We start from the raw sequence: 12,008 nt of genomic DNA on the forward strand, positions 1-12,008 counted from the left end.
TCACAACTTGGGGAAAACGTGTGATCCGTACAGTATAAGTGGGCACCATCCCCATCCCAAAGAACCGAAAAAAGCATCACCTGCCTTTTGCAATTTGGGGTTTTTCTTTTCTTTATACATCGACTTCATTCAACAGCAGCCCAAAATTAAATGTAAATTTCTGAATTTCAGTATATTAGTTTGGTTCCCTAAATGTTCTCCAAGTCATAAAACCCGAACTCAGACTCGGGTCTCCTCGTTCTCTGCCAGAGAGACTAACTAAGGCTAGAAAAGGCAGGGAGCACAAACATCTCATTTTTCACAGACAGTAACGTCATCAGTAAACAAGCATGGAGGAAGTGTCCATACTCACAAATAACAAAGTATGCAAATTAAAACAACGAGGTCTAATTTGGCACCTCTTAAATTAGCAATACATTTTTAAAATGGTAAGGCTAACAAGTACCATGAAACTGGTAACTCATCTGTTGTCAGTGGTTGGTGTAAATTGGAAAGCAATTTGGTAGAATGAATAAAAAGGCTTAAAGTGTTTATATCTTTTGACCTAGTAATTTCATTCCTAGGGATTTCTAGAAAAGAAATAATGCAAAAGGAAGAAAAACTGTGATCTTTATCACTATGGTGTTTAGGAAGGAAGGAAGAAAGGGAGGAGGGAGGGAGGGAAGGAATAACCTAAATTCCCAATAATAGCAGAATAATTTATTAAATCATTATATATCCACTCAATGAGATATTATGCATCTATTAAAATTATTAAAATGACTGTAGCACCATGGAGATGCTTATAATATAGTAGGAAAAAATAGAATGTAAAATTATGCATGAGCTGTGATTGCAAGTAATTTTTAAATGTCTGCATGTGGACAAAGTGAATATGTAAAAATGGAAATAGCTGTGTAAGGTAGTATGACAGAAAGATTCCCCCCCCCCGCTATTATGAATTATTATGTTGTCTTTGTGACTTTGTGTGTATGATTGTGGTTTCCCCAGTCCTTAAAAGTCAAAGAGCCAAAGTTACCCTTCTGCTTCCTCCATCTCCAGTGGGAGGAGAGGCTGTGAACATCCCAGAGGGAGTGTTCTGTGGCAGGCCCCTGAGCTGTGGGGTTGGAGGGGGGCACCTGCTCGGGGCAGGTGCCTTGACCCCAACACCAACCCCGACCGGCTTTTCCCTGCAGGACATCACCGAGAATGGCTGTGCCCCCACTGCGGAAGAGCAGCTGCCGAAGACCATGCCGTCCCCACTGGTGGAGGCCAAGGACGCGAAGCTCCGAGAAGACCGGAGGCCAATCACAGTCCACTTCGGACAGGTATGTACCCTGGCCCTTGGACTGGTCTTGTTTTCGTTTTGTTTTGTTTTGTTTTAGCAGAAGCTGGAGCGTTGCGGGAGACAGGCTTTTCGTTTCCACTCTCTTTGGCAAAAACACTCCATGGAGCTTTGCACATCTTTGAATGTTTATTTGGTACAAACATGGTTTGAAGGGGAATTTTTCAAAAATTTTGAGGAGACAGCATGGCTCTGGTCATAAATGAGCTCAACTCTTGAATGAAGTCATTAAATGCGGCTGCCTCCTCCCCCACTCCAAGGCCCTCCGTGGAAGGCGCCTCTGTTAGCTAAGCATCTCATTAGAACACTTTAGCATCCCAGGCCCTTCTTTGCACCTTCAAATAAAAGGCAACAAGCGAGGTCTTAAAAAAAAAAATCAATTAGGAGTTCTTTATTAATGTACTTCCTGAAAATCAATACAGGAAGTCGTGCTTCTCAGAGCAAAGCCCCGCGCTACTCTTTGAGAGATCCAGTTCTTTCACCAACTATTCCTGATGACCCGAGCATTGGAAAAAATTGTCTATTTGTTTGATTTTTCTTCCCCTTTAAGTAAAACATGGCATTCTGTATGGAAACTGAATTTTTAAATCTGTTTCCAAGCCGTCGTTGTGTTTTTAGCTGAAAAAGATTGTTCACTGCCCCCGATTTCTCTCGAACTGACTCTCTTGATGAGCAAAAGTCATACTTACTTGGTTTGTGGAAAATGGCTGTCAGCAAGATGTGACTGTGACAAGAATTTGCAGGGTTCCTTATTTTTAAATCACTTGATTCTTGAGCCATTTATTAGATGGAACGTGACTAAAATCGTCTTTATGATTTTATCTTAAATACCGTTGCTTTTTCATCACATAAAGGATCTAAAAACATACATTTTTAAATGCCCTGTTTTTAACAGACATTTATCAAGTGCCTACTGTGTACCAGCATTGAGCTGTTTAGAAATGAAGAGAATTGATGAAATGGTTGCTCTGGGTTATTACGTTAAGGGGTGAGTGTGGGCACATAAGAATCTTCTCTGTAATCAGTGTTTTCAGATAATGCATTTCATACATCTTAAACTTGGGGAGGTTCGTCCCTCTTTTGGATTTTACACTTAAAAAGGACTTTCTAAAAATTGAAACGTAGTAGTGCGAGAAAGGAGCATTCTCGGGGCAGTGCTCCCTTGGTCCATGCTTCTCTTTCGGATGGTGTTTTTCCACCCCTGAAGAGCTGCCTTCTGTGGGGCTCAGGCCCTGTTGGAGAAATCTGCACCCCGGTTTCCTGGTGGAGTTTGCTGCAAGCACAGCCCCGGTTGTAACCAGCATGGCATTCCAGAGCCAGCTTCCTGCTTTCCTTTGTCCTCATTCCTGCACACACTAACCTTCCCATGAAAAGAGCCCCTCGCTGGAGTTTGAAGCCCATTACAGAGAAAGAGGGGGCGGGGGAGAGGGATTTCATGGTGTTAAACATTCCATTTTCGAAACACAAAAAAGGAGGCCCTATTTGAAATGGAGAAAAACCTTCTTTCCATTTCAGCAAGAAGTAGAGATGCTTTAATGTCATTCCCAGCTAAATGCAGAATAGGAGTGTGTGTGTGTGTGTGTGTGCACGCGTGCGCACGCGCGCGGGTGGGGGATAAACAATTAAAAAAGCCACCCCAAACTCTGTTGAAATAAGAGCTGTCTGTGCCTTCACAGGTCTGTAAACTGGAGAGGATGAAAGTGGCTTTTTCTCCCCGTTTGTCACTTCTCTCACGTGGCTGCCAGCATTATGCAAGTATACAGGAAGGCAGGAATTTTTTTTTTTAATGCATGCATGCGGATTAAGGTCAAGCCCCAAGTATCAGCCATGCAGCGGGCTCTCCCTTACAGCTGCAGCCAGCAGAGCCTACCCACAGCCGCGAGATGCCTTAATTGAGACGTGCTGTCAAAGTGACAAACACATTTGCATACAGTCTACACTCTATTTATTTTCTCTGGAAAGGTCTACAGTCTGCTGTTGGTTGAACATTCTTAATCAGTTTGCTGTAAGTGAACTGCCAGCCAGCTCACTTGTGCCGGCCGCTTCTTCATTAGGTGACAGATTAGCTGCAGGGGGGATGGGCCAGGGAAACCGCAGACCCTTTCTTTTAACTCTTTCCGGCTGGCTTCGCCCCCGCCCGCCCCGTGCTCGGTTGTCCTTCGGGCGCTTTTCCCTGGTGCCCGCCCGGTTTGATGAGCCCGTGACCGGAACCAGCCGTGTTTCTAGAGCACCTACTACTGGCAGGGATGAGTTTTAGGGACTTCCTAGGCTCCTCAAAGAACAGTCTTGAGAGTTCCACTTCAGCAATTTGTGCCACACCCTCCTACCACCTGTGCTGTTCTTTTCCTTGCTGTTTTTCTTTAAATAGACTCAGAACCGACATCCGTACCAGCCTTAGTCGTATGAGAACTAATGACGTTGACAGGATCACAGGCCTGACGTACTAGTCCAGTTTGTTTTTTTTTTCCTAAGGCCTATCAAAAAAATCTTTTTAAGTGTCAATCCATACACCGCCCGAACCGCTCATGGGGCCCCAGCAGTATGCCTTCTGTTTTGGGGGAAGCGTGTCATCTCTGCCCTAGCCCTTCAAGGAAGGGACCACTAGCTGCAATTTAGGGACCCAGAGCTAGAGCCCAGGGACCCAAAGGGATCTGGCCAGGGCCACAGTAGTCTGTACAGCAACCTAGGACAGTCCAGCTACAGAGCCCACGCCAGCTCCCTCGCCAAACAGGGATTTCAGCTGTTTGATGTCTGTGAAAGCCAACGCATCCAGCGAGATCATTTGAACTAGCCGGACAGCGATGCTGTCCTCAGAAAGACTTTGCCTTGGGTTAGCGTTTCGGTGGATCTCATTCTTTAAGAGCACTGAGCTCTCCAGCGGGGACAGAGACTGTGGAGGTGGTTATTATATCCCAGGAGTGCTCTGTGTCTCCAGCCAGGGGACCTTCATGGGGACACGGGGTGGGGCGGCAGGGAGCCAGCGGGGGCCTGTGTTGGACCCCTCAGATGCAGCTGTTGGGGGCACTGGCCAGAGCGCTCTCTGCCGGGGGAGAGAAGGTGCTCTCCTGTCTCTCTGCCTCATGGCAGCTTCCTCCTCTGAGGCTATGACCATCCCTCAGTTTAATGATGCATCTGTCCGTCCACGTATTGGGACCTACAAGGGGCAGAACGAGGGAGACAGACCAGCCCATGCACAGTCCAACCCAGAGCAGTGAGAACGGAAGTGAGGTGAGCCTGGGACACAGAGGCCATCCCTTCACCTCCAGGACCACTCTCCGCAGCCCCAAGTCGGGCCCTGTCATTAAAAGATGTTTTGTCAACCAGCTAAACTCACGAATAGTTCATTTGTTTTCGAGAGCAGGCACACGTGTCGCCATGCTGCGCTCACGATCACCATTGATGATGGTTCCAGACGAGCAAAACGGATTTTCAGTGAGCCCCTGCACGGCTTCTGTAAAGCGTTCAGAAATCTCAAATAACTTGAGAATGCCTGTTCCTACCTTGAAAAGTAGTTAGGTTTGGAGAGGCTTTAAATAACTCTTTTTGTTTCTCCTCCCGAGTTCGGAATAGTGGAGAAGTAAAGCCCAGGAGATAGTCAAATGAGAGGAAAATGCCAGCTTTTTTTACTGATAAGGCTGAAAGAAGAATACTGTTTTAGACCTGAGGCCAGACAGGCTTGCTAAAACTTCACTTCAGAACTACAGAGACGGAGCTACCCAAGCAGGAGAAGGGACGGCTGTAGGCAGCACCCAGCAGGGCCCGGGACTGGCTGCTCGGCGGGAGGGAGCCTCAAGGGCACGTGGAGCCCAGAACATGCTCAGGGAGGCCCTCCTCTTCTCCCTGGCGGGAGCGAGTAAGAAAGTGCAAAAGAAGCTAAGGACCCCCCTCTTGCCCTATGTTTTTCTCTCTTGGGCAGGGGAGTGGACATGCCCTCCTCTCTGTAGGTGTGGAGGGTGAAGAAGTAGTGTCCTGCACTCACCCCTCAGCCAGAACCTCTTGCCTCGACCCCTTCTTCAGGGAGATGAGCAGAGGTAACCCCTCCGGGAGAGGCAGACGCTCCCTGCATCTAATAAGGTGGACAGGCCACTAGGTGCTTTCACATCTCTGCTCGTTTCGCTGAGTCTTGACCAGCTGGTGAGGAAGAAAGCACAATACCCATTGTGCAAACGAGGAGACAGGCGTGGAAGGCGTGTGCTTGAACTGGTAGCTAACTGACACTGCGTCGCCAGCAACAGCTCTGCCTCTCCGGGCCACCCCCGGCCTCCTACCCCTGGCCAGGGCCACCTGACTGACCGTGGGAGCCCAGTGACTGGCCTCTGGTCCCGCCTACATGTTGGCAGTGCTGCGTGCCTGGTCTGTGGCCAGGCCTCCTCAGGAAGTGGGAGGACAGGGCTCCCCCAGAAGCATCAGGGTAAACCCACAGGGCCCCCTTCCTGTGTTCCCTCCAAATGATTGATCCTGCAAACGAGGTAACTGCCTGCCCTCCAATCTGGTAGCTTCCAAAGTGTACATTCTCCCAGTGGAGCCAAGGTTTCTAAATCTCTTTAACATAAAGCTTGAAAAGCCTGTTAAACCGAAGCCCAAACGAAGCACTGTCATGTCTCCCAGAGATCTGGGACAGAGGGATTTGGCTACACCCCCCAGGAACAGCTCTTGGAATATGGTTGCCTGCTCGTCTGTGCACATGGAGAGCTCTGGCTTGACAAGCATGAGCTGGGTCACTTAGTGCCAGTCTCACACTTGGCTGGAAAAGCTGCCCAGCCAGTAAATGGCTTCTCAGCACCCTTGGCTCCGAGTGCCTTGAGAAACCCCTTCTGCCCCATTGAGCTTGGAAGTCACACACGATTCCCTTCTGTTTAGCCACTGACATCTCCAACAGATGTTCCCGTGTTCCCCAGACACCTCAAACCACAAGCCTCGAATCTGAAATACACACCCCCCCCACCACCACCACCAAACTGTCTCCTCACCCGCCATCTCCACCTCCGTGGACGGCACCACTGTCTCTCCAGAAGCCTAGGTGCGCTCACTCTCATATCATGGCCTCTCCCTTCCGCCTCCTAGACACTGCTTGGTCCTCTCCTCTCCATGGCTTCCCTCACAGCTGTGGTTCAAGCTGTGTTGTCACTCAGCTGGACGGTTCCATAGTCTCCTGATGGGCCTCTGACCTCCAAACTTCCCTCCACGACACACCCCACCTGGCCTTGCAGGGTCCACTTAAGGGATCCACGAGTGGCCTTGTCACCTCCCTGCTCCTCCCCACCCCCAGACATGCCCTCTTCATCCTTGGCTTGGCAAACAAGGCCCTTCATGGTCCACCTGTCTGGCCTCAGAGCAGGTCCCTTTTGTAAATCCCCAGGCTCCCCTGGGGAAAGCTAGCTGCTCCCGTCTTTATGCTACCCTTAGAGCTTGGCACGTGCCATGCATCTCCCACAGCCTTGTCATTATTTCTTTAAGGCTTGTCCTTCCCTGTGAGAATATGAGCCTCTGGAAAGTCTACCACAGGCCCTGGCGCTGAACTGGCAGGCAGTAAACGTCTTAAGGTTTTATTATTGATGTGGATTTTTAAATTGATTAATAATTGATTGATTTTTGTTTAAGTACACGCTCTGTGTCCAGCTAGTTACTTGGTTTTATTTCAGTTGCTACCCTTATAATTCTGTTCGTATGAAGAAAAATGAATATTCCATTAGTGGCCAAAAACCACTTCCAAATCACTTTCTATAAATAAGGGTTTTATGTCCAAGTAGAAACAGCTTTGTATTATAGGAATTTAGATCCTCTTAGTTCATGTTTTTATGAACTCCCAAGGTCTAGTCCTGTATGCCACAGGAAAGGGAGGGCGGGGAGAGAAGCAGAGTACTGGGACACCCACCCACATCCCCACGATGGGTTGACCTAGGCGGCAGGGGAGCGAAGGAGAGAGCAGGCAAGGGAAGGAAAAGCCTGGCGTCCCCTGAATTATATCATGTAAAGCAAAGACTTTGTCTATAAAGGAGACTAAGCTGCATGACCAAATGCAAAGTATTAATTTAACTTGGATTATGGTGGGGTTTTTTTAAGCTTTAAAGACATTCATAGGGAAGTTGGCAGACTTGAAGATGGACTGGGATGTTAGTCTGTGTATGGTGGAATTGTAATATTCTGGTTTGTGGGGGGTTATCTTTGTTCCTAGGAAATGTACACGGAATCATTTAGGGGCAACATACCAGGACGTCTGAAACTTGCTCTCAAGCGGTGTGGTCAGAATATTGTGCAGGGGCGCACACACCCATTCATGGAGACAGAAAAAGAAAATACAGCCCCATCCCCCACAAAATGTAACTACAGAAAAAGCAGATGCTGAGTGGTCGCTGGGGGGCAATGTGGGAGAGAGGGCAAAGCCCAGATTTTAGCATCGGGCAGCTGTGGAATTCAGTTTCAGCTCTGTGACTATCTAGCTGTTAGGAACTAACCTCAGTGAAATCAGTTTCCCCATCTGGGGAGTGGGGATAATAGTACCCATGTGATGAGTTGTTGTAAGGGTTCTGTGAATCTGTTCAACCAAGTGCTGCCCATAGGTCCTCGGTAAATATGTGTATTTCTCCGGGGGGAGGGGGAGGGAGAGAAGGGCTAGCTGTCAGTCACCCAGTGACTCAGCTGCCCCAGCCGGCCTGGCAGCCCAGCACACGGCCGTCATCGTGGCTCTCCGAACACACGGCCCTCAGTGGCAGCCCACCTGGCTGTACACTCTGGTGAGGGACCTGCGTCCCCGCAGCTCTTGGTGGAAAAACCCGCACCTCATCGGAGCCGGGCTTACACCCCAGAGCAGAGGGCCAGGGGCTGACAGCGTGGCCAGGAGATGGCGCCAGAAGGAGCAGGTGCCCAAGCTCCCGGCTGACTAGGATAGTGGGCGCGGGAGGCCATGGGGCACATTGGGGCACCAGATGTGACAAGCGTCGTGGGCTGCGGTCCCAAGTCATTTTCTTGGTCTAACTCACCAGCCGTGCTCTCGCAGTCCACAAAGCAGAGTCCTTGCCTGCCGCTCTTTCAAACCCCGTTACTTCCAAACCCTTGTTCCCCTTTTTCGTCACCCTTCTTTCTGCTCTCTCAGCCATGTCTGCGCGTGAGAAGGCAGGTGCTACAGCTGTGGGTCCCCCAATCCAGCTCCTCTGGCTCCAGTCCAGCTGTTGCCAGCTGCAGTGTGACCACAGGCCCTTCTGCCTTCAGTCCTGGTGGGGTGGCCCTCCCAAGTTGTTTCGACTCATTCGCTGCCATTCCAAAAGCAGCAAGGTCCCTGATTGCTGGTGGGTTTGTCAGGTGTGCCTGGGAAGGGTGACTGACGGGCCTGTCTATCCATGTGGACTCACTTTGTCAGAGCCCAGGCTAGCCCAGAGACAGCTTTCCACTGGGAGGTTAACAAGGCCAGGGTTCGCTCCTCTGAGCGTGCATGTTCGATTTGGGAGGGAATACTTGCCCATCAAAGGGAGAACTCAGATTCTGGAAATTCGGAACAAGTGGAAAATTCCAGCGAATTCCGCTTAAGCCTGACGTGCCTGGGAGCTTGAGAAGGCTGGAGAGTTCATCACTGGGGGTGGATTTGCTGACGCACCGCAGGTGGCCTGGGAGCGTCAGCTGCAGCAGCTGGGCCCCATTCAGCGCAGGTGAGGATGGCTGCAGGACCAGGGGGCCAGGCTCCCCCCCTGAGCCCCCACCCCCTAGGACGTCTGAGCACTTTAGCGGTAGTCTGAGCTCCTGTTACATGCTAGGCAGGGGATGGTCTAAGGGCAGTCGTGGGAGAAGCATGAGCGTGACTTGCTCACCGAGTGCCCGGCACTAGGCCGAGACCCGGAGAAATGTATTCCAGCTCTGACTATTGTGCTAGGCGGTCCCCACAGGTTAGCCCACTTAGTCCTTTCAACCACCGAGGGGAGCCTCAGATAGCATCTCCCCTTGCAGAGGGGGACACGGGCCAGACACAGAGACAATAGAGACTTGGTACAGCTTAGAAGCAACAGTCAGAATTCAAGGCCATGTTGCTTGTGACTAGAGCTCGGGCTTGTACCCCAACTCTGTGCCAAGAACGTGGCACCTTTGTTCTGGTGGCCCCAGTACCCGCTTCTAACTCATTCCTGTTGAGCTTCTCTGGCCCCGTGTCTTAGTGTGTCGTGGGCCTCCCCCAGAGCTGCCCCACCCACTTCCACCCAGGCATCAGCCCAGTGGATCCCAACATCCCTCTGTTTCCAGGGTCGCGTGTTGCTGTTCTCAAGGGGTCAGTGAGGCACAGGGCGCCTCAGAAAATATCAGCAAGTGCTGAGATAGGCAGGCCCTTCGGTCCTCCAGAGTGTGACTGTCCCCAGGATTCCCCCCCCCCGATCACGACTCACCTGGTCAGAGAACTTACCAAATCTTAGGGCCCCACCAGTGTCGCCCCCTCCCCAGCCCCCCTGCCCACACCCCTTTCGGGCTGGAGGTACCTGCTGTCCTGCACATCAAGGTCAGTGCTTATCACCTTGCAAGACCCTGCTAAGTGCCCCTCCACCCTGGACAGAGTCGCCTTCTTTTGTCCCCAGCACACAATTTATATTATTCATCTCACTGCTCTTCGTGGGCATCTGCCTCAGGCCAGACCCCACGCTGGGGTCGTGAATCCACTCCTACCCTACCCACTGCCAGGAATATCCTTCCTCTTCTCTTCCTCCTGACAAAGGCCCATCAACCTGTCAGGGCCACTTCAAGAGCTCCTTCCAACTGAACCCCTCCCTGACTCCTCCAAGCAGAGATGTTCCCTCCCTGCTCGGGATCAGCGCCATCCCCTTGCCTGACACACTGTCCCGCTATGGGGACGGTGTCAGCCTCCATTCTGTGACCTTGGCCGCCTCACAGGGCCTGGCACAGATGACTTGCCCCGGGGGAGCTTGGGGAATGACCAAGTGGCGAGTGAGCGCAGACTTGAAAGGCGGCGAGTCACAGAAGAGGTGGGAAAAGTGGGAGCTCTCCTTGCCCCCCTGAGCAGCCAGTCAGCTCAGCAGAGGCGGGGGACCCAGACACGGGGCGGCTGGCATGCCGCGGTGCCTGCGTTCCCTATTAAACCCCCACGTGCAGTGCCGTGCTTGGGTGACAGGCCACCTCTGTCCCCCACGGCTCTGCCCGCCCAGCAGCATGACAGCGGGGCCTCTTTGCCAGGGGACTGACCAGAGCCTAAAAACAGCATTTCTTTTAAGGCCTGCGCCAGAGCAGCTCAGAATCCAGCTCCCTGCCAGGGAGATATTGAGCCCAGCAGGACAAGAGCAGGAAATCTGATTCAGCGAGACCAGAGGAGGCATTTTCTCAGATTAGAATTCTCTGTGCCAAAGGTGGGGAGTTTATCACAGTAGGGAAGGGGAAATAAAACATAAAATATTGAAAATAAATCATATCCCAGAAGCAAGATCCTCTGGGAGAATCAACTCGGTGTCAAGGGGCCGTGCAGGGGGTCCCCCCACCTTGGCTATGGCAGTCCTATGCCAGGAGCCACCTGTCCTGTTGTCCCCCAGCAGTCCCTAAGCACCTGTGTGAACTAGGTAAATTATTAACCTGGCTGTGCCCAGAGGGAAGGGATGACAAGGACTAATGGAGTGGTGGCCCTGGAAGGAGGGGTCAGATGGGTTGGGTTGGTTTTCATGATAATGTTGACCCACGGTGTGGGACTCCGGCCTCTGACAGGCATCACCTCACTTAATCTTCTCAGCAGTCCTGTAAGATTCATGCTTATTATTATCTCCAGAAAGCCAGTGCTCAGAGAGGTTAAGCAGCTTTCCCAGGGTCACACCGTGAGTGGCAGAGCAAGAATTCCAAACCAGGTCTGTCTGACGCTGGAGACTGGGCTCCCCCTTCTGTCTGCGCCTCTCATCAGACCCTTATCATTCACACGGGCTTCCTGAGGCATCTGGTTGTAGCTGCCGGTAGTCTGGGACCTGCTTAGGCTCCAACAGTGTGGCCTAGGATGGCCGTGGAGGTCATGGTCACTCTGTTTTGCCTCTCCCTCTCTCCTGGTCAAAGCTCCAGCCACTGCCTGGATTTGAGACTTGGCTCTCTCCCCAAAATAAAACTACAGAGTTCCAGATTCCCCTGGATTTGAGACTTGGCTCTCTCCCCAAAATAAAACTACAGAGTTCCAGATTCCTTAACACCGTGGGGGCAGGGAGGGGCGTGCAAAGCCACGGTGATGCCGCCCTCCTGATGCCCGCTGGTGTGGGGCAGGATGCCCAGTAGGTGCTTGCCTTGTTTCACAGGACCTTACCCAGGCTGGTGTGGAAGGGTCTAGACTGTCCCGCTTTTCAGGATGGTCAGGGGCCTCACTCTAATCCCCTGACTGGGAGGATAGATTCAGAGGCAAAGCCCTGGCTTCTCCTACCTGGCCTCCAGCTCCTTTGACCCTGAGGCAGCTTGGCAGCAAAGGCGCGTGCCAGCCTCCTGCACACGCGATCTGAGATCGCACTGACCGTGCCCCTCATTTAGGTTATTGTTTGGGCCACATTCGTTTTATTGTCAGTCTCCTTCTTTCCCTGTCTTCTGGAATATTGTATCGCATTTGTTTGTTTATACTGCAGAGAATTTTAAAATATAATAAAAGTACGAAAACAGAATATATAAAAGGGACTTCTCCCAGGGGATTGTTGATTATATCCCACTTGAAATGCAAAGTGTGGTATGGGATTAACAT

At 51.1% G+C, this 12,008-nt stretch overlaps 1 protein-coding gene across 5 annotated transcripts in view; it reads left to right on the forward strand.

Moving 5' to 3' along the window:
- Window positions 1-12,008, forward strand: part of DENND1A (DENN domain containing 1A) — a 493,090-nt gene that overhangs the window by 441,711 nt on the left and 39,371 nt on the right. For all 5 annotated transcript variants that reach the window (XM_046022048.1, XM_046022043.1, XM_046022046.1 and 2 more), the window contains one exon: window positions 1,176-1,307. In XM_046022048.1, the coding sequence (XP_045878004.1) occupies window positions 1,176-1,307 (132 nt within the window). The remainder of the gene's footprint in view (window positions 1-1,175; window positions 1,308-12,008) is intronic.

Source organism: Meles meles, chromosome 11, assembly GCF_922984935.1.
Source record: "Meles meles chromosome 11, mMelMel3.1 paternal haplotype, whole genome shotgun sequence".
NCBI lineage: Eukaryota > Metazoa > Chordata > Mammalia > Carnivora > Mustelidae > Meles > Meles meles.